This window comes from Oenanthe melanoleuca, chromosome 17 (assembly GCF_029582105.1).
Source record: "Oenanthe melanoleuca isolate GR-GAL-2019-014 chromosome 17, OMel1.0, whole genome shotgun sequence".
NCBI classification, from domain to species: domain Eukaryota; kingdom Metazoa; phylum Chordata; class Aves; order Passeriformes; family Muscicapidae; genus Oenanthe; species Oenanthe melanoleuca.
In genome coordinates, this window is record NC_079350.1 from 6260456 (window position 1) to 6281679 (window position 21224).

The following is a 21224-nucleotide window of genomic DNA, read 5'->3' on the forward strand; positions in this document are numbered from 1 at the left end:
AGCGCTCGCGGGCGGTCGGGGAAGTTGTCTGCAAATTTCATCCTGGAAAAAAAAAAAAAAAAAAAAAAAAGAAACAAACCCACAACATGATGTCATTGGCTTTCTGGTGTATCCCGCCGGCGCCCCTCCACCTGCCGCCTCGGCACGACGGTCAGCCCGGGCGCGGTGCTCGGGATCGGGCTCCCGCCCTCCCCGCAGCCCCCCGGCTTTCCCAGGCTGCCGGTGCACTGAATGCCTCTTTCACCAGCAGTTCCCCACTTCCCCAAAAAGCATCACCTTGCCAGCTCCCTTCCTCCCACCAGCTGCCAGGAAAAAAAAATTAGGGCAAGGACAGGGAGCGAGAGCAAAACCAATGAACTTGTTTCCAGCTTTTCTTTCGGATCAGCCGTCCAGCACCGGGAGAAAAACATTTCTCCTGCAAAAAGCTCCCCTCTCCGTGCAGGCTCCGATCCCGTCGTCACTGGGACACTGGCTGGAGACATGGGCTCAGCTCGGCAGCAGAGGAGAGGACACTGTAAGTTTTTTTTTTTTTTGTTTTTGTTTTTTTTTTTTTTTGTGGGGCGGTTATGCCACTGTTTAGGGGCTGAGACCCACAGGGATGGAGGAGGAGGGTCGGACAGGAGGCAGTTGCAGACAGGGGGGTTGTGGGGGGCGCAGGCTGCGAGGTGTGGGCAGGGTGGGCACCGGCGCGGTGCCCGTGCCGGCGGCGGCCGGTGGTGCTGGGTGCCGGCAGCCCCGGGGTGCACAAAGCCCCTTTGAGCTCCTCACAGAGGAGCTGCTGATCCCTGGCCGGCCCTCGGAACCGGGAATGGCCACTGCAGAGGAGAATGGAAGCCTGGACACCCGGGAGGGCTGACGGGGAGGGGAGCTCAGGGCTCTGGGTCAGGGAGCTGCCCATGGAGGGCTGGCCCCAGCCTGAGCCCTGAACCACGGGGTGCCCAAAGCATGGGCTGGTCCCTGGGGAGCTGTGGGGAGCAGGGGGTGCCCCGGCCAACCCACGTGGGGATGGGGACTCACTCCCTCCTGTCCTGGGTCGCGGTGACATCCACGAAGCAACCAGACTGTGACCTCCAGGGTGGCCGCGGGGAAGGCTGCGCTAGACTGGGGTGAGCGGCAGGTGGGACCGAATGGGACCCAGTGGCACCTGCTGGCACCCGATGGGACCCAGTGGGACCCGGTGGGCCCTGGCAGCCCTGCTGCCGAGGGCGGCTGGCCAGGCACAATACCACGGCCCCTCTCCTGAGCCGCCGCCGAAGCCCCTTTCCCAGCGCCGAGCGCCTTTGTCTCGCCTTTGTGATGGAAAGAGCCCCCCCTCCTAAATCACTGCCCTGACACCCCCATTGTCTCCTTCCCGGGGAGGTTTGAAACTTCCCCCCCCCCTCTCGAGGTCAGGAATGTGGCCGGTTTCTATTGGGACGGAGGAGCAGGGCTGGGTGGGGGGCTGCGGGGTCACGCCGGCTCGGCGGGTCAGCCCGAAAACAAAACCTTTTGAAATACCTACTCTCCATCACTGCCAACATTGTCCCCTGCCAGCGGGGGCCTGGCACGGCCCCTCGACGCCTCCAGCCCGGCCACTGCCCACCCCAGCGGTCAGCAGCTGGGGGGGGACAGAGGGGTATTGTGCCGAAGGGGACAGCTTTGTTTTCGGTCACAGCTGCCCCGGGTTGGGACGGGACCGACCGTCAGCCCGGCTGCGGGGAGAGGAGGGAGGGGACGGGAGTGCACCGGCCAGCACATCACAGGGGGGACCCGCTCCATCGGGTACCCCTCTGTCACTGTCCCTCTGAGAGGTGGCACTGGGGGGACAGAGGGCAGCTCCCTGCTGTCCCTGGAGTGAAGCCTCAGGGTGTGCAGCCTCTCCGTGCCCACTGACAACCTAGCGTTGGTTTCCTGCCTCAGTTTCCCCTTGCTGTCCCACTGACAGGTGCCTGGGGTCCCCTTTGACACCCAGAGCCAGGGCACTGCTGGCCCTGAAGCCAAAAGGTGTGGTCCAGACTGGGGAGAAAGGGACCATTCTGAGGCTGAACCAGCTGTGCCACCCAGAAGGGTCAGGATTTGGCCACTGCAGGGCTCGAATGTGGCTCCAAGTGTGGCAGTGCCTTGCAGGTGGAGTGGAGCATGGCCCTGGCTTCCTGCTCCCAGCAGGATGTGAAGAAGGACCCCCAGGAAGCCTTCACACTCCCCGAATTTCACAGCCCAGCAGGAAAACCCCAGTGGGTCTCCCAGTGGGTTGAGGCTTGGGGGACACTGGCAGGGTGTCACTGCCCCATTTACTTCCCCACAGCCAGGAAGAAAATGCTGTTCCCATCAGCCTCCAGCTCCTCTGGCACAACATCTCTTGGGTGGGCCAAAATCCCCTAGGGTGGCCAAAATCCCTCCCAGGATGACCAAAATCCCTCCAAGATGGCATAAATTCCCCTGTATTTTAGTGTGTGGGAAGATCTGTAGTTTTTGCTCGCTGCAGAAGCAGCCTGCAAGGAGGAAAGTGGAGCAGCGCCCATGGATGTGATGGGTTTAGCAGAGACCTGGAAGGAACACCCAGCTGAGAGGGGAGCTCTGGCCTCCTGAGCTACCCAACAGCTGGGAAGTGCTGAAAACATCTGGAACAGCTGGAATGGTGCAGGATGAAGGGTTTGCATAGCAGAGGATATGGTGGATTCCCTTGGTTCCAGATTTTCCCCTGGACAGGCACTTGCTGGGGGGCTGGGAAGCAGGGGGGAGGGCTCTGTGCCTCAGTTTCCTCAGCAGGGAATAGGGCTAATGTTTTAAGGCTGGGTAAGTGAGGGGAGGTCTGGAGAAGTCATGTCTGATGGGAGAGCATCACTTGGGCAGTGTCACAGTGTGGGGATGAGACCCTTGGGAGTACCATGGACTTTGGGCAGCTAGTTGGGTCCCCAAGATGTTTTCTCTGTAAAAAAAAAAAAGATTAATAAATTTTTTTTGTTGACTGAGGGACTTGGCCGTGTACACACACACAGAATATCTGCATTTATAGATACATATATATACACACACACACATATCTTTATATATTTGCCTTTTGCAACCAAGGTTGAGCCTTTTAAAGCAGAAAAATACGTTTGAGGAAACTGGAACTTTTCAAAGGTTTTGCTAAAAATCCTAGAAGATTTCAAGGAAGGGGTGGAGAGAGGTGGGAGGTAACCAAAATCCTCATCCCTGGGTCCAAAAGCAACTTTTTCCTATTTAAAAAAAAAAAAAAAAAAAAAAAATAGAGAGAGAGAACATACTCCTGTAAACATTGTGCAGAGCTGCTCCTATCTGGAGCCTTGGGGATGGGAGGGTGGTTTTCCAGGCAGGATGCTTGCAGACCTGAGGCTGGCTCCGTATTGCAGGTATCACCCTGAGTGCATGGAGCCATGGGGATGTCCCAAGCCCCATGGGGACACTCTGGGCCCCGTGGGGACCTGCCACCTGCCTTCCAGTCCCCCTCCTGGGGCACAGGAGCTGTGACAGCCCTGTGTGAGCAGTATGGTGTAGGGGTACTGTGGGATGCAGGTGGAAATGTGAGCCACAGCACGGAGTTGGGGGGGTTGTCCCCCTGAGGACACCCCCGACAAGTATCTCCATGTCCCCCTTCTCCCCGAGCTCATCCACGGCTGTTTTTTTTATTGAATGCCCAAAACTGCTTGTAAGGGGTCACTTTTTGCTCTCAGTGGGCTCTGAGGGTCTGGCAGCAGTAAGGATGTGGAGGGAAGGTGGATTGCAAAGGCAGGGATAATTCTGATCCCAGCTGAGCTTGGCAGGACAGGCACAGGATGCTCTGTCCCTCTGCCAGTCCCAGCCCGTGTGCAGCACATTTCACTGGCCCGTGCCTCAGTTTCCCTGTGTCACAGCAGTGGCCCCCCTTCCTCTGCCTGCTTTGGGGGTGATGGGGCTGTGGGAAGGGCAGTCTCTCCCTCTCTCCTCTGCTCTGGAGCTCACGGCCAGAGAGTGCTGGAGAGCTGTACAGGCAGCGGGGCCATGGCTGTGCTCGGGTGGCTGAACTGTGCGGGGTGCCAGGGCAAGGGCAGGTCCAGCTGTGAGCCCGAGACAATGTGGGGAGATCGGGATGAAGAAGGGAAGGAATGCAGGGATGAAGACATGACGAGATGAAGAAGAAAAGGGATGCAGGCATGAAGAAGAGCAGGGGTGAAAGAATGGAGGGGTGAAGGGCTGGAGGGGTGTGAGGATCAGGGATATAGGGACGATGGGATGCAGGGAGGAAGAAAGGCGGGGAGAGAGGGTTGTGGGGATCAGCTCGTTCGGACAGAGCCCGGGCTCCCCACCGAGAGCCGGGAGGTGGCAGCAGCGGCCGAGCGCGGGGCCGGGGCGGGGGCGGTGCCGGCGGGGTGTCCCCGAGGGACGGGGGGGCCGCGGGCTCCGTGGGCATCCCCGCTGCTCTGCTCTGCTCTGCTCCGCCCTCATCCCCTCCTGCGCTGCGGGGCCGTGCTCCAGGGCTCCGGCGGAGGGCGGAGGAGCTGCCCCTCGTTCAGCCTTCCCGGGGCAGGCACGTGGCTGGAGCCCCGACACGGACACGGGTGGGTCCGGCTGTGCTGGGCGCTCGGGCGCCTGGCCCTTCCCGCAGTGCTCCATGGCTGGGAATTCCCGGCTGCGCTGGCGCCGAGCTCTTCCCGGAATACTTGTCCGAGCCGGGGCTGTAAACAGCGTTTTTCTCTCCTTGCAGTCACTGCCAGGTCCTGTGAGTCCCCTGCCCTCTCTGTTGCTTCTTTCAGATGTTCCTGGATTGTTCGCTTCCCGACCCCTCTGCTGCACCCTGACGGAGCCGGGGGGACACAGGGAGCCAGCGACAGCAGCTGCTGGGGCACTGCTCACCCCGGTGCGGGTGGGCACAGGTTGGGCCATGTGTGGCATCCACCCGTCCCTCACCAGGGCTCCGGTGCCACCGCATTGCTGCTGGGGAGCACAGAGCCACCGCCCCGCAGGACGTGAGCACCGCCCGGCCTGCGCTCGCTCTGGGAGCTGACAGCTGTATTTATGGATTGGGTGGAAAACCAGAGGGTTTGGTCAAACGTCCCACAGGCCCCGGGCCTGCCCCTGCCCGCGGCGCGGACACGTCACGGACACGCCCGTGGGCCTGCGAATGGTCAGCCATGGAGACAGCCTGGGTGGGACACGGCTCGGGGGGTGGGCTGCCTTGGTGAGGGCGACAGCCATGACCCGACTCAGCCACCACTCGCCATACAAGCCCCTCTCAGCATCTCTGGCCATGATTCCCCTGTCAATGAACCCCCCTGGCGATGATGTCCCCGGCAACCAGCGCCCTTGGCCATATTCCCCCAAACCATGAGCCCCCTTCCCCCATCCCATTGCCCACCCACCCACGCCGTGCAGGCACCGTGGGGACCCAGCTGTGCGCTGGTCAGGGGCACATGGATGCTCCCCTGGAGCATCATCGGGGAAGGGGTCCCGGGGTGTCCCCCGGTGTCTCAGCCGTGGGCTGTGCGGCGCTCTGCACAGATACCGACTCTATTTAAGGAAACCCGACCCGAACTGGCCCCCGGGGCTTGCGGCGGCGGCGGGGCCGGGCCGGGGGCGGGGGCGGGGGGTGCGCTGAGCGCGGCGGGTCCCAGCCCGCCCCTTCCCCGCCCGCCGCCTCCGCCATGGGCGCCGCGGGGCCGCTCTGCGCCCTCCTCCTGCTGCTGGGCATCGGGACCGGCACCGGGACCGGCACCGGGACCGGCACCGGGCCAGCCCCACCGCGCCTGGTACTCGCCCTCCTGGCCCGGAACGCGCAGCACTCGCTGCCGCACTGCCTGGGAGCCCTGGAGCGCTTGGACTATCCCGCGGGCAGCATCGCCCTGTGGTGAGGGAGCGGGACCCCAGGGGAAGCCGGGACTCCGGGGGGAGTGGGCATCCCGCGGTATGGAGAGTAGCGGGGATCCTAGGGGAGGAGAAGGCTGTGGGGGAATGAGCATCTGTGGGGAGCCGGGATGCTGGAGTCACAGGGACCGCGGGGATAACGGGGAGCCCCGGGGGCATGGGCACAGTGCGGGGGAAGGAGGGTCCTGGGGCATAAGGGAGGCTGTGAGTGGAATGGAGAGCCAAGGATAGCAGGGACCCGAAGGACAGTGCGGGGGGGAACTGAGGAGAGTGGGGGAACTGGGCTCGCGGGGTGATCTTGGAGTAACGGGGGCTTGGGTGCACAGAATAGATTCTAAGGAATGGGGGCCTGCGGGGGAATGGGATCTTTAGGGGGCAGGGACCTTCGGGAGGAACACGGACCCCGGGTAGCAGCGCCCCCAGCCCTAAAATGTTAGGGGTGGTTCTGCCCCGTGTGTGGGACCCGGCAGGGAACCGGGAGACTCTCGGGCTGCCCGCGGTGAAGGGGCAGGACCCCCACCTTCCCCCTGAGGAAGCTGTGGGGCTGGTGAGGGAGGGAACCCTGGGCACAAGGGAGTTCTGCATCATCAGGGACAGGCAGTGCCTTCCCCCTCCCTGCAGGGCTCACCCTCAGCCCCCCTTTCCCAAAGACACCCCCAAGCCCCCTTTGCCGTGCCGGGGGTTGGCTGGAAGTGGAGTCTCCTGTCTCCTCGTTGCGCCATTGCCGTCTCTCGCCTGAACTTGTCGGAAACTTTTCTGCAGCTGCTGAGGCGGAGGCTGTTGGGGGGATCCTGGCAGGGTTGGGGTCAACTGCTGGCAGGGGAAGGGGAAGGGGGGTCCTCACCTTTACCGCTGCGCCCCCGGGAATCGCAGAACCCTGCAGGGTGTTTCAAGAGCAGCCTGTGGAGCTGGAGGGACACAGATCCTGCCTTGTCCCCTGAAACCAATCAAATCCCCATGACAGCAGTGCCTGTCCCAGGGCTCCTTGACAGGTCGAGGGTGCCAAGGAGTGTGGGAACTTGGGGTTTGGTCCAGTGCAAGGTGGGCTCGGCTCTGTCTGTGCTGGGGTCCCTGTGAACATTGTTGTGAGGACGGGTTGTTGGGAACGGCGATAGAGCCCGGCAGAGGGAATGTTCAGGAAGGGAGATTTTTTGCTGCCTGTTGAGCCCTTTCCTCTCGCTGCTGGAGTAGTGGGATGTGGGGTGCAGGGGCTGGGCGACAAAGCCGTGCTGCAGTGCTCATGGTTGGCAGTCACAAGGCTGGGGTGAGAACATGTCCAGGGCTGCCACTGGGCTGCAGGGATGAGGAAGCCGGGGAACAGCCTGGCTGGCTGTGGCACCGAGGAAGAAATTACCAGTTAGCGTTCTCCCTCCCGCCTGTGCAGACTTCAAATTATATGTTACGTTCCCAAGCAAGTCTGCCACTGGCTCAGTCTTTTGGCCCCGTGAGCATTTCTAGTGCAGGGTGAGGTCCTGGCTGTCCCTTGAGGAGGATCCCCAGAGGCTGATGTCCCCTCATCCCAGGTTTGCAACAGACCACAACTCGGACAACACGACGGCAATGCTGCAGGAGTGGCTGGGGGCGGTGGGGAAGGACTATCACTCGGTGGTCTGGAAGGTGCAAGAGGAGCCCAGGTGAGGCTGGGTGAGTGCCGGGTGGGGGCAGGTGTGGGCTGTAAGGGGCTCCTGGAGCAGCATCAACTCTCCCTGGCCGGGGACCAGGAGGAGTGAAGCAGAATGGGGCTGACTCAGCCTGCCGGCACGAACAGCCTGCACCGAGTTTGTGCATTCCCAGCGAGTTAACCCCTGCCTCCCCCTGCCCAGCTCCTACCCTGATGAGCTTGGTCCCAAGCACTGGAGTGACAAACGCTATGAAAACATAATGAAGTTGAAGCAGGAAGCTCTCACCTATGCCCGGGAGCAGCAGGCAGACTACATCCTGGTAAGGGGCTTGGGGCACTGTGGAGTGGGGGCTGAGGTGAGCTTCTCCATGTCTCCAGAATCTGTGCTGTCTCCACAGTTCATGGACACTGACAGTGTCCTAACCAACAACCAGACCGTCAAGTTTCTCATGGCACAGAACAAGTCAGTGGTGGCCCCCATGCTGGACTCGCAGACCTTCTACTCCAACTTCTGGTGTGGCATCACACCCCAGGTACGTCCCCAGAAAGCCCTGGAGAATGAGACACCCCCTTGGTGGAGGAGCCCTCTGCCATGGAGGCACTGTGCTGGTGTGCTGCAGGGATTCTATCGCCGGACCCCTGACTACTTCCCCACCAAGAACCGGCAGCGGGTGGGCTGCTTCCGTGTCCCCATGGTCTATGCCACCTTCCTGATTGACCTGCGCAAGGAGGAGACCTTGCAACTGGCTTTCTACCCGCCCCATCCCAACTACACCTGGGCCTTCGATGACATCATTGTCTTTGCCTACTCCTGCCAGGAGGCTGGTGAGGGTGATAGGGGTTTTGGGGGTGCAGGGGCTTGGGGGGGGCTGTGCTGCTCACCTGTCTCACCCGACAGGCGCAGAGGTCCATGTGTGCAACCAGCAGCGCTTTGGTTATATCAATGTTCCTGTGAAGGCCCACCAGACGCTGGAGGATGAGCATGCCAACTTTGTGCATCTCACGCTGGAGGCCATGGGTGAGTGCCATGGGTGGGGAGGTCTTGGAGCCTCCAGGTCCTGACAGGGCTGTCAGCCCCAGCTCCCAGCTAGGGGAATCTGGGCTCTGCTGAAGAGTCTCTCCTCTCTCCACAGTGGATGGTCCCCCCATGCAGCGCTCCAGGCACATTTCTCTCATGCCCAGGCCGCTCACAAAAATGGGCTTCGATGAAGTAAGTGCCCAGTGGAGCCATTCATGTCCCTCTGCCCATCCCTCTGGTTGTGTCCCTCTCTCTGATTGTATCCATCCATGGCAAATCCCAAGCCCCTGTCCCCATCCTGCAGTAGCCAGTCAGGCTGTGTGTCTCCCATGACAACATCCCCTATTGTTGGGGTTCTTCCTCCCAGATCTTCCTAATCAACCTGGTGCGGAGGCCAGACCGGCGGCAGCGAATGCTGGCATCCCTGCAGGAGCTGGAGATCATTCCACGGGTGGTGGATGCTGTGGATGGCAGGTGACGTGGGGGGACCACTCAGCCAGTCCCCTGGTTTCACGCTGGGGAGGGGACAGGGAGTGTCTGGGGGGACACCCTGCAGATGCAGCCCCGTGCCTTGCAGCACCCTCAACAGCAGTGACATCAAGGTGCTGGGAGTGGACCTGCTACCCGGGTACTATGATCCCTTCTCCGGCCGCACACTCACCAAGGGCGAGGTTGGCTGCTTCCTCAGCCACTACAATATCTGGAAGGAGGTATGGGGCCACAGCAGCCATGGGGTCCCTAAGGGCCACCAGCAGTGGGCAGGAACCCTGTGAGCATCACAGGTGTCTGGAGGACCTGGGGTGAAGGGGTGTCCTGCAGGGTCAGTGGCCCCAGTATGGCCCAGAGTGGTGCTGGGATAGGCTTGCACCTGTGTCCCCTTCCCCAGATCGTGTCCCGGGGGTTGGAGCAGTCAGTGGTCTTCGAGGATGATGTGCGCTTCGAGGCCGCCTTCCCAGCACGGCTGCAGCGGCTAATGGAGGAGCTGGAGCAGGCACAGCAGGACTGGGACCTCATGTAGGTGCTGGGGCCAGGGGGATGTGGGGTGAGGGTCCCCAGTGCTGGCTCTCATGGTTCCCTGGCCACCCAACAGCTACCTGGGGAGGAAACAGGTGAACGACGAGGATGAGGCACCTGTGAAAGGCGTGCGGAACCTGGTGGTGGCCGGGTACTCATACTGGACACTGGCCTACGCCATCTCCCGCCATGGGGCACAGAAGCTGCTGGCCACAAAACCACTCTCCAAAATGCTGCCGGTGGATGAATATCTGCCCATCATGTATGACAAGCACCCCAAGTAAGAATCAGGTTGTGCAGGAGGGTGCTGGCCTGGCCATGCCGGTGTGGGTGTTTCTTCTCTGCCGTCACCACCTCACCCAGTTCCCCCCCTTGCAGGCGTTACTCATGCTGGAGGAAAACATCTGTAGCATGAGCTCATTCTCAGCCGGCTGCTGCCTGGCCACTGGCTGCTGGAAAATGGCCCTCTGCCATCATGGAGTGGGGGAACAGGAATGGAGCTGGGGCTTGGTGTGGGCCCTGCACAGGGTCTTGGCCCCTGTCCCCTGGTGCTGGGGGGCTGTGTGGTCCCCCGCCCCTGCCTGGGGGTCTCAGCCCCAATTTGGAGCACTTTCATGCCCCTCTCTGGGGTGGGAGTCAGCAGTAAGGCTTTGTCTGGGTAGAGGGAGGCGATTTAGGGGGTGAGTGAGCACCAGTGGGTGGGTGTCCTGGGAGAGAAGGGATTGGGAAACCCAATGAGCAGGTTGGAGAAACACAGGGATCAGGCATGTAAAAGGCAGGCTAGAGGTGGACAGAGAGACAGATTAGTGCTCTGGATGTGCACCAGGAGCAGCTGGAAGCCCCATGCTTGCAGGCATAACAGCACCAGACGGCCCTGTCTTGGGGCCAGCTGGATGCTGTGCCAGAGACCCACTTTGTGCCAACAGCCGGCCCCAGCTAAAGGGGAGCGACAGGTTCTGTCCTCTCTGTAATCCCTCCACAGTCCCTGCCCAGCCTTCCCCGGCTCCTGGTCATGCCTCACATCCCTCCCCATCCCCTGCCCTGCATGGAGCCCCAGGTTGGTGATACGGTTTTCCCAGTGCTTTTTCTCCTCTGTGCGATGTTCTGTAAGCCAGTTTCTCCTCTTGGGTCTGCTCCACTTTCCCCAGCGAGGATTACAAGCGGCACTTCTCCCCACGGGACTTGCTGGTGTTTTCAGCTCACCCCCTCCTGGTTTATCCCACTCACTATGCTGGAGACAGCAACTGGCTGAGTGACACCGAGACTTCCACCATCTGGGATGATGATGCCAAGAAGACTGACTGGGTTGGCTCACAGAAGACTCTGAGAGACTCACGGGGCAGTACTGGCCACCTCCGCTCCACGGCCCGTGACGAACTCTGATGGTGAGCAAGGCTGTGAGACACAGGCACAAGGGACAGAGCAGCTGGACAGAGCATCTGCCTGCAAATGCCATGTTCAGATGTGTCCCACATTCCTAGTTTGTTTTTGGCATGGGGCAGCAGTTTTCCCCATCAGAGTATGGGGAAACAGGGGTCAGACTGTCTCTTCCAGGTGGGAAAAGGGGTGGGGACACAGATGTGCCATGCGGGGCTGCACTGGGCTGGAGGAGACATGGGGACAGGGCCCTCCATCTCCCTGAGTCCATGCTGCTCCCCAGCTGCTCAGGTGAGGAACAGAGAACACTCCTTTGCCTGCTGAAAAAGTCTCCTCAGTGTGCAAAGAGCTGGGGCATGTCCCAGGGGAACATTTCACCCCAGCACTGTTTGCTCCCCTCAGAAGTGGGTCTGCTTGGAGCTGTGCATCTGTGGGGTGGCCATGCAGACAGGCAGGCGACCCACACTGGGTCAGCCCCAGGGCAGCATAGACACAGTTAATGCTGGGTCAGACTTTCCCTGACTGAAGTTGCTTGTCCTGGCAGCAGAACTGCCCTGAGAGCTGCCAGACCGGGGGAGGCTGGAAAACAGCCCTCCCACTGCCTCGGCTGCAGGCATGAACATGTCAGGGCTTCTCCTGCCATGACCACTAATGTCTGTGTCCATCCATGCCTCCTAGGGATAGGGAGTGTGATCCAGCTGGGACCACCGTGGGCAAGGACCTTACACTGCCCATTCCCACTCAGGAGATGCAGCTGCCCTGGACAGAGACCCAGAGGGTTCTTTGAATCTGCATGTGATGAATCCACCCAAAGCAGGATTTGCCCCAGGAAAGCCTTTCCCTGCCAAGGGGGGACACCAGAGGAGCGCTGTGCTCCATCTCTGCTGAGGACACATCTCCAGGACAGTCTCAAGTGATCCCAACTCTGTCGTCTCACACCAGCCTGGACTTTGGGGAGTGGACTTTGGGCTGGCACCCATGGCGGCCTCCTGCCACTGACCGGGCTTGTCCCTCATGCTGTGCCTGGGTGGAAGCCCAGGGAGGATTAAAGCTGACTGAGCTGAAGTGCTGGGTGTTGGCATTGCCCCAAGTTCCCAGGGCATTATCCCACTGGGGTCATCTTGGTGCTGCAGGGCAAAGGTCTGGCAGTTCCCCCAGCTGGGAACTTTGGGAATGAAATCTGTAAGGGGGAAAGAGGGGAAGGAGAAAGGTGGGGTGGGAAAGAAGACTGAAGCTCACCTTTGGGGTCTGGGTAGAAAAGGTGGGTGGCATTTTCAGCACTCCCCTGGAAATGGAGGTGATGGAGTAGCAGGTAGAGGCCTTGGTAGCAGATACCCACAATGAGATAACTCATTGCCTGGAGTCTGAGACTACCAAGTGATTCAGGAAAGCATCATTTGGGGCAGGCTGAACAGCTACAGGAGGGATCTCCTGAAGGAAAACAAACAGCTCCAGATGACACAGGACCTGAAGATCCAAGTGGATCTACTGGAGGACGGGGAGATGGGAGATGGCCAAGTGCCTGTTCTGGAAGTGCAGGGTCCCAGCCAGTACAGACATGGGTAAGGAAGGGATGACAGGTTGGGTACATTTTTGTTTCCCAGCTTTTCCCCTGGTCCCAAGCAATCTCAGTGCTCCAGGAGGAGCTCAGGAGCTGGGGATGGAGCAGAAGGTCTGGTGCCAGCTGGAGCAGAGGATGGAAGCAAACGCAACACTGTGGTATCAAGTGTCCCAGTGCTTGTTCCAGTGCTTGCTGGGATGCAGGAGAGGAGCTGCCTTTGCTGGGTGTCTCAGTATTCGTGGAATAAAGAGCTGGGCAGGACCTGCTGACGCAGCCCAAGACTCTGGGAGGCAGCAGAGGTGAGGACACATTGCCTCACTCTGCTTTCTCCACCACGAGACCTGCAACGGGTCTGTGGGAAGCCAGAACTCCTGCAGCTGTTGGAAACTCCATGGTTTTGGCCAAAATCACTGAACTCCAAAAACACTGTGAGGCCAGCCCTGAAACTTGCAGCAACTCAGTGGGAGCAGCACACCACGAGATTCCAGGCTCTTCATGCTTGCCAGTTTCTCAACAAAGCTGAAGTGCCTTTGGACTCTACAGAAGTAGCTCCTATTGCTGCCCATTTCTCACTAGAAACCTCCCTCCAGACTGTGCTGAACAGGGATGGGAACATGGATTTAAGCTGCAGTGCCAAGGACAACCCAAGCTCAGCAGGTGGCGCATGGCAGAGAGTAAGGAGCAGGGCAGAGCCAGGGTGAGGGTTTATTAAATTTCTGTGCCAAACTGAGGTATGGAGCCTCTGCAGGGATACGAGTGAGACACGAGCTGCCTGGATTGGTGTGGGGATGGAAGGAGGCTGCCCCAGCACCCAGCCAGGCTGCCCGGCTGGGCCAGCTCTGCTCCGCACCATGGTCACTCCTGAGAGCCCACAGCACCTTTCCATCAGCCACAAGGGTCCCCGGGGGTTTGTGTCAGCCCCTGTCCCCTGGCTCTGTAGGTGCTCGGCTCTGGATGTGCTCCAGCAGGCAGGTCACTGCCTGGGCCAGGATCTGCTCCAGCTTCTCCCGCTCCCCAGCACTGAACGGAGACAGGACATAGTTGGGCACTGTCACATCACCCTCGGGCCGCCCGATGCCGATCCTGAGCCGGGTCATCTCCTGGGAAGGAAGGAAGAAAGCTGGGGGAGCGTCCCCTCCAGTGTTCAGACAGAGCTAGGCAAGCTGACAGTGCTGAGAATGGGGCTGGGCAGCAAGGGAGCAGCTCATCAATGTTTTCCAGGTGGTTTTGAGTGCTTGCTCCAAGAAACATAATTTTGGAAGAGGCTTTTGCTGAGCTGTGCCGAGATCCCAGGCTCCTGCCAGGCCTGGCAGAGCCACTCAAGCTAATTGTTTCCATGTCCTCCATAGCGGCCAAACAGACAACAGCCCTCCAGGAAGAAGGGGAACAAGAAAAGGGGGGAAGGGAGCAGGGGCTTGTCTGAGTGGAATCAGAAAAATGGGAGTGGGTTAACAAGCCATGCATTGAGGGGAGCGCAGGATTGATCCCCTTCCACTGAGGCCCACTCACATTGGAGTGCAAAGCACTGATGCAGGACTGGACCCCGTTGTGTCCCCTTGGGAGAGAAAGAGAAAATCCACAGTTAGCCTGTAAGAGAGTCCCCCGTATAGTGCTGGGGTCTCCTGCTGCAGGAATGTGGGAATGTGGTCCCAGCCAAGGGCTGCAGTCCCCATGTCCTGGTTCTGCAGGAACATCCAGCCCCGGGGGCTCGCAGCAGTTGGCTGGCCATTTGAGGGAAGCAGGGCTGGGACAGCACATTGTGTGCATGTCAACTCTTGCTGCAGCTGGTGCATGTGTGACTGAGCACTGGGGCCCAGCACCATACCTGCCCCATCCCACAGTAAAAGCTTTCCTAGGTTAAATGTCTGCAGCCTGCCCCAGGAGCTGGCGCTGGGCAGGCATGGTGGAGGCACAGTGCTATAAAAAGCCCACGTGGTGCTGTCTATGGGCTGAATCCAGCCCACAGCTGCTTCCAGGAGGCTCCCTGCCCTCCCTGCTAGGGCAGGGACTGGGAGGCAGCCCAAACAGCCAGCTGTTGCCTCTGCAATGGATCAAGCCCAGGACAAGAGCTGAAAGATTGCAAGGCTGGTGGGATGGGGCCAAGAACAGCCCATGAGCCTGTATGGATATGTTAAAGCCTCAAACCAGCTCACACAATCAGAGAGCTGGGGATACCCCATACCTTGCACTGCCTCCCAGCTTGATTGCCACCTTGCCCAGGGCCTTGTCCAGGTCGTCGTGAACCAGGTAAATGTCTCCAGGGCCAAGGCTGTAGATCTCAGCTTTAGAAACAGAAACACAACTTAAGAAATGAGTGGGAGACAGACTCACCAGGCCCTGACTCTGCAGAGTGGGGCAGTAGTGAGCCATGGAGGGCAAGGAGACAGCAGGGATGTCACAGGGGGCTGGTGGCACTAGAGGCTTTGGGGCTGACCCAGCTGCTCACCAGCACTGGCGACACTGAGCCCATTGAGGTTCATGAACCTCCGTGGCTTGAGCAGCACCAGCTCCAGGCCGTGGGCTGTGGCCAGGGTCACATCAGCGCAGCACCGCTTGTCCACTCGCCAGCCCTCGGCCACCGCTAGCTGCCGGGCCAGCCGATCCAGCACCTCCATGCCCACACTGTGCCGTGTGCCCCACAGCCCATAGTTTCCCAGGCCGGCCACCTGCGAGACAGGTGTCAACAGGGCTCTGATGGGGAACCATGAAGACCCTGGCCCCTGCACGGGCCTGATCCCCCCAGCATGTCTCAGACTTGCTCCCTCCATGCTGCCCACAGCTGGCTGGGTCCTCACAGCCTCAATCCCCACTGCATTCCCTTCAGTCCCTCTTCCCTCGGTGCCTCCCTCACAGCCCTGATCGCGCTGGTGCTCGTCCATTACCTGATCCCACCCCGGCACAGCCCTCACAGTCCCGCTGCCCCCCGTTTCCCTCACAGGCCGGCTCCCTGCGCTCTCCTCACAGCCCCGCTGCCCCCGTTCGCCTCACAGTCAGTTCCCTGCGCTTCCCTCACAGCCTCGCTGTCCCCAGTTCCCCTCACAGCCACGTTGCCCTCACAGCCCCGCTGCCCCCGCTCCCCCCCTCACCAAGGCGCGCGGCCCCGCCCGCCCCACGAGCGCTCGCGCGCTCCCCGCCACCTCCGCCGCCAGCATCGCCCTCCTTGCCCACGTGACGTCACGCCCGCGCGCCGCTCAACGTCCTGCTCATGTCACCTCGCCCCCGCCGCCATCTTGGTTACGGGCAGCGCCGCCATCTTCCTAGCGGGCGGCGGGGCGGTGCCGGGATGTCGGGGGCGGTGTCGCGGTGTCGGGGGCGGTGTCGCCGCTGTGATTACACCCCGCGGGCCGGCTAGTCCTAGAGGCGGTAGGGATGGCGAGGCGCGTTGCTGGGGTCCGCGGCCTGGGCACCGCCTCGAGCCGGGAGAAGCGCTGCAGAGGGACCTGCAGGAGCACTGAGTGCCCAGCACTGGCCCCGTGCTTTGTGTGTTTGTGCCTGTTCCGTCTCCACCCACGTGCCGGCCCTTGGGATCCGGCTGGATGGGGGATCACTCCTCACCTCTCCCCAAGCCATCCTTCATCCTGCGTGGGTCCTCACCCTGTCAGCAGGGCAGAGCTTTCTTCCAGGGCACTGTGACACAACATCACTGTGAAACTGCTCATCCTCCAAGTCCTTCCACACTACCTGCAGTCAGGAATCCATGCAAAAACCTCAACCGTTTAGTTCTTAAAAGATTTATTTTAAAATTAGAAATGCGTCTTATTTTTGGAAGAGGCAGAATTTTTGCCTCTGTCTTTGGGCCAGCTCTTGGGGAAGCCTTTGGGTGGTGTCTAAAATCCCCAAAGATCAGGGCCTGGAACTGGAATGGTCTACTGGCAGCTCATTTCCATACAGGGAACAAGCCAAGCTTTGGAAGCTTTGCAAGATGTCCCCATCCCTTGATGCAGGTTGTTAATAGTGAGTGAAAGACTGGTTCCTCTGATCTCTTGTTCCCTAACAGCAAAGAGGATATTAAAATCTGGGCAAAAGCCAGGCTGTGCATCCCATGCTTGGTAGCCTGGAGCACTAATCTTCTCTAACTTGTCCCCAGGTCCCCCACTGTGACACTCCCCAGAAGCTTAATGGGTGCTGACCCAGCCAAAGCCTGCAAGTCTGACCAGCAGAAGGTTTACAAGAAGCTCCACAGCTCATAGCACCAGCTCTGCTGTAGAAACTACCACTGAATAAAAGGAATTTTCAAAACCGTTAGCAGCACTGTGGGCTCCACTGGAGGTAGGATGAGATTCTTCATGACTGGTGAAACAAGCAAGAAGTCTTTTGTTGTTGTTGTCCTGGTTTGCTACAGGGAAATCCTTTGGCCCTTAGGGGAAAGATGGATGAAGGGGTGGTAGGGGAGCCTGGTTCATGGCAGATCAGGTGTTGATCTCTCCCACATTACCACCCTCACTTGGTGTTGAAGCTGGTCCCTACCAGCACCTATTCACAGCAAAATGAACCTGGAATGTGGGTGGCTCTAAAACTTCCTTAAAAAAAAAAACTTTGTTGTCATGTAGAGGTGTTTACAGGAGTCAGCACCAGTATTCAAGTTGTGCCAAGGAGCTGAGGCACAGCTATGCTTGAAAAGGTTTTTAAAAAGCTGTTAAAATGCTGTAAGGAAGAAATATTCTTCTGTGGGCTCAGAATCCTAAGGTATTGGGTATCAACAGCTGCCAGAAGTGGGGAGAGCTGCAGGTGGGTGCTACTGAGAGAGTGAGAACCTCCCTGACACTGCAGACCCTCTCAGCATCTTCCTCATGTCATCACAGATATCTCAGGTGGTGGATCCACCCTTACTTGGCCAAGAGTGAATCAGTAAAGTGCTTTAAATCACATAATTTGCACCTTGCCCTGCAGCTGCATCCTGCAGTGGACTCCTTGGGGCTGGAGAGAGCTCAGCAGGAGAGCACTTGTGCTGGTGAAGAGTGACACACCATTCCCACTGCTCAAACACCAGCCCTGGGTCCTTTCTAGCTCCACATGGATCTGAGAGAGGCCCTTGCCAGTGACTAGAAGAAAAAACTGATGCGAGAGGCCACTGTTTTGCAGCCTGTTGATGAGAATAATTTCTCTTCTTCTGGGAAGTAGGGGATGCTGTCAGCCACTTCCTGGACGACACCCGGGCGTACCTCGAGACCTTGCTGGACAAGCTCGCTGATGACACACTGCTTTACATGGTAGTGCTTCAGTGGGAGGAAAGGCACAACAAAATCAATGAGATGTTCATTAATGATCCCAGATTTCCAGAAGCCACCTGCACAAGGAAAGGAAGAGAAGGTTTTACCTTCAGAGAATCTCTGCAGTCCCTGCAATTCAAAGAGCTGCTTTATGTGAAGCCAAAATACTCTGCTGAATACTCTTGCTGGCTTTGTACAAGGAGAGGGTTGAACCCATCAGTTGTCACCTCCCCCCAAAAACAGACTTTTTCTCCAGGAATGGCACTCTGCTTCCTGTGCTAAGGGCAAGGCAAGGAGATCAGGGCAGGCAGTGGGGATTGATACAGCTCAGTGCTGTTCTGGCAAATGTGCTGTGCTGCCTGCCAGCCCCCAGCTGCAGATACACCTGTCTCCAAAGAACTTTGCTAAATATGGCAACAGGTGTGCTGGCTCGGAAGCTGGTTCCCTTCACCAGAAAACCTCAAGGGGATGGCAGTTCCAGTTCCTCAAAACCCCCTTGCCCCTTTCTGGCTATTTGGGAGGTGGCAGGTGGTTTGTGTGGATTCCTAGAACAGGCCTGGCTGCCTGTGCTGGGCTGTGAGGCTACAGGAGGAACTCAGCTCCATGGACTCACTCTGAGGGTTTTCAAACACGGCCTTGGAGATGGCTGGCTCCAGGTCCTGCAAGCTGATTTCCTCTCGGTCCTTGCGGGCATGCCACAGAGCCAAAGTCACGTTGTTGATCTGCTCCCCTCCTGCATTGCTGCACAAGAATGAGAGGCTTATCCAGTGTATAACCAGGAAAATTGTGTCTCAGGTGGCACCTGACACCCACCAGCCTGCAGAGTGCAAGCCAGCAGCTCCCAGCTGCCTGGTCCAAAATAACTCCTGTAGAGGCAGCCAAATAACATGCAGAGGAGGCTTTTTCACGCTCTCCAGATCTGTCTGTTCACAGTGAGACAGCATCTCTTGGCATTTATAGAGAGAGGCTCAAGGCTTGGAGAAGGAAAGGCAAAACAAGTGTGTGCCCTGAAGTAGGTGCAACCTCTGCCCAAATGAGCAGCAGTGAGCTGGAAGGCCTCATGGAGAGGCCTCTCACCTGATGAAGATGAAGATGGCTTTGCGGTAGTTGGTCCCATACACAACCCATGAGGGTCCCAGGAACGGGATGATCACATCAATCAGGCCTGGGTGCATCTTGTCCATCTCATCAAAGAGAAACGCTGACCGTCCACAGTTTGTCAGGTTCCCTTGGATCCAGCGCTTCAGGCTTTCCTATAAAAACACCCACCAAGCTGTAAGGCAGTGAGATGGCGAGGAAAGCTCAAGCACCACAGAGTAAGGCTGAGGCAGGAGCTTAAGCAGAGCCAAAGGTGCAGAGAGTAGCGTGTCCCTGCACAGCACCACACACTCAGAGCTCAAAGACCCAGTGCTGGGGAGGTCCCTTTATTCTGGCTTTCACACAGTGGCTGTTTACCAGCTTTTTAAAGCCCATTGTAGGTCTTTTATTACAGATTTAAAGGAGGAGGCAGCACACTAAAGCTGAAGATTCAGACTCCTACAGCTCCCCACATTTTTCTCCTTCCCTGTTGTATCTACACAGTTCCCAGCTTCCTGCCAGCTCCTTTTCTGATGCAGAAACATGTGCCTGCACTGACCCAGAACAGCTTTTTATCATGGCTGAAGGTACTTCCCAGCCCTCACAAAACCACTCACATTGCCTGGGGGCATGTGTAACTCCTAACTGAAGCACTTCAGCCAGGAAGGGATTTACTTTTCCAAAAGCATTTCCTCTCAGGACACAATACAACAAATAACTTCTCCAAACACCCAGAAAATAAAGGTCCAGGTGTGCTGAATCCCCACTGTGCTGAGAATCTGGCATTTTGATTTCTCTCTTTTCTCAGCTCTAAGAGACAGAATGGCACCATGGAGAGTCTGGAGCTGCTGCTAGGAAGCTGTGTGCTCTGTGAGGAGGGGATTACAAGTCTAGTGATACACAGGTTTTTACGGCCATCAGGCTGTTTGGAAAGCAATGGGAAAATTTTATTGCCTTTTATCTAAGCCAAGCACTTTTGTTTATGCGGTCAAAGAGCTGTGTAAATATTTAAGAATGAGAACATGATTAGGGCAAGGACTGCTGTGGAGAGGATGAAAGTAATAACTGAGTATATAGCGGTTACTAGTGGATCCTTCAGCCAGTGTATGGAGCCACTCACTCAGCTGTGTTTGTCTGAGAGGGTAAAACAATGAGCTTTTATTCCTACTGCACTTCGGGAAACAGCTTGAATACATATGTACTGAGCATCAAGACAGATATAGCCAAAACCCCCCGGTCAAGTGGCACTGCTGAGTGGTGTCCCTTACCTTGTACTGCTCTATGTGCTCAGCGTGCGGGAAATGCACTATGGGGGAGAAGTGGTGAACATAGGGGCTCTGCAGCCCCCTCTGGAAGAGATAGCGGATGAGCATGGAGCTCACGTAGGTTTTGCCTGTTCCTGTCGAGCCGTGGAAGGACATCACGAGGGGTTTCACAGGATTCGGGTTCTCCAGGAACTCTCTCACCCCTTTCATCACCTGCTGCCTCACCAGGGGCTGCCCCACCAGATTCGTGGCCAAGTCAAACTCAAGACCTGAAACGAAGCGAAACCAGGACTTGGAGAACGAGGGCTGACTTCGCTCGTCCCGTCGCTGGGGGCCGCCCCGCTGGGCCCGGTCAGCCCCGACGGCCCCACAGCCCAGAGACCCCGCTCCCAGGGACGCCCCCGGGCAGGCTCTCCTGGAGACGCGCTGGCTCCCGGGATCCCCTCGCCCGCTGCCTCCCGCTGTCGGCGGCTGCGCGCCCCCCGCCCCGGGCCCCCTCTGCCCTCAGACCCCCTTCCCGCCGGCCGCTCCCGCTGACCGCGCAGATCGGGCCCGAAGCCGCACTCGCAGTCCGCCGAGAAGCCGCAGCGCAGCGTCCACAGGTCCCAGGCAGCGGCGGGGCGGGCGGCGGCCGCCAACAGCGCCAGCAGGACCCGGACCGGGACCGGGACCGGGGCCGCTCCGGGGGCCATGGCGGCCGCGGCTTCCGCACCGCCCGTACTACAACTCCCAGCGTGCCCCGCGCGGATGGGGAAGAGGCGGAGCCATGTAGCAAGGGGCGGGGCCCGGCCCGTATCGCCCCGCCTCCCCCTGGGCAGGATCCCTGTGCCCCTCTGTGCCCTCGAGCCTTGGGGACCCGGGACCCTCTCGCAGAGAACAACCGTCTGAAATTAAACACGGGCAAATGCAGGGTCCTGCGCCTGGGGAGGAACAAGCCCGAACACCGGTACCGGTTGGGGACTGACACGGAAAGCCGCTGGGGAAAAGGACTGGGGATCCTAGCGGACAACAAACTGTGAGCCAGAAGTGTGCCCTGAGGGCCAACAAGACCAGTGGGATCCTGGAGTGGATTAGGAAGAGAATTGTCAGCTGATCAGGGAGGTGATCCTGCATCTCTGCTCAGCTTTATTTTATTTTATTTTTATTTATTTATTTATTTATTTATGCCAATGGGATGGTGCCAAGAAGGTGGACCAGGCTCTGCTCAGTGGTGCTGCGGACAAGAGGCAGTGGGTAGAAA

The 21224-nt window shown here is 58.7% G+C and overlaps 4 protein-coding genes across 7 annotated transcripts in view; 2 read left to right on the forward strand and 2 right to left on the reverse strand.

Annotated features, from left to right (window-relative positions):
- URM1 (ubiquitin related modifier 1) overlaps positions 1-21224 on the forward strand; it is a 58533-nt gene that overhangs the window by 31526 nt on the left and 5783 nt on the right. The window lies entirely within an intron of this gene.
- On the forward strand, positions 4478-11936 carry CERCAM (cerebral endothelial cell adhesion molecule). 2 transcript variants are annotated; one of them, XM_056504940.1, is made up of 14 exons: positions 4478-4538; positions 4734-5824; positions 7365-7485; positions 7665-7782; positions 7861-7995; positions 8083-8287; positions 8361-8480; positions 8596-8672; positions 8848-8954; positions 9058-9190; positions 9367-9494; positions 9571-9774; positions 10643-10879; positions 11550-11936. In XM_056504940.1, exons 2-13 carry the CDS (start codon positions 5305-5307, stop codon positions 10875-10877), a joined length of 2103 nt encoding a protein of 700 aa, XP_056360915.1. In that variant the 5' UTR covers positions 4478-4538; positions 4734-5304; the 3' UTR covers positions 10878-10879; positions 11550-11936. The 2 variants fall into 2 exon arrangements, with proteins under 2 accessions (XP_056360915.1, XP_056360916.1); XM_056504941.1 differs by lacking the exon at positions 4478-4538 and having other exon boundaries at positions 5546-5824; positions 7365-7475.
- On the reverse strand, positions 13119-15786 carry PTRH1 (peptidyl-tRNA hydrolase 1 homolog). 3 transcript variants are annotated; one of them, XM_056504953.1, is made up of 5 exons: positions 15519-15786; positions 14879-15098; positions 14615-14714; positions 13942-13987; positions 13119-13532 (listed from the first exon to the last, which is right to left on the reverse strand). In XM_056504953.1, exons 1-5 carry the CDS (start codon positions 15582-15584, stop codon positions 13347-13349), a joined length of 618 nt encoding a protein of 205 aa, XP_056360928.1. In that variant the 5' UTR covers positions 15585-15786; the 3' UTR covers positions 13119-13346. The 3 variants fall into 3 exon arrangements, with proteins under 3 accessions (XP_056360928.1, XP_056360929.1, XP_056360927.1); XM_056504954.1 differs by having other exon boundaries at positions 15570-15701; XM_056504952.1 differs by lacking the exon at positions 15519-15786 and having other exon boundaries at positions 14879-15326.
- Positions 16148-20712, reverse strand: TOR2A (torsin family 2 member A). Its single transcript, XM_056504955.1, has 5 exons — positions 20549-20712; positions 19988-20253; positions 18720-18895; positions 18256-18383; positions 16148-17719 (listed from the first exon to the last, which is right to left on the reverse strand). Exons 2-5 carry the CDS (start codon positions 20192-20194, stop codon positions 17475-17477), a joined length of 756 nt encoding a protein of 251 aa, XP_056360930.1. The 5' UTR covers positions 20195-20253; positions 20549-20712; the 3' UTR covers positions 16148-17474.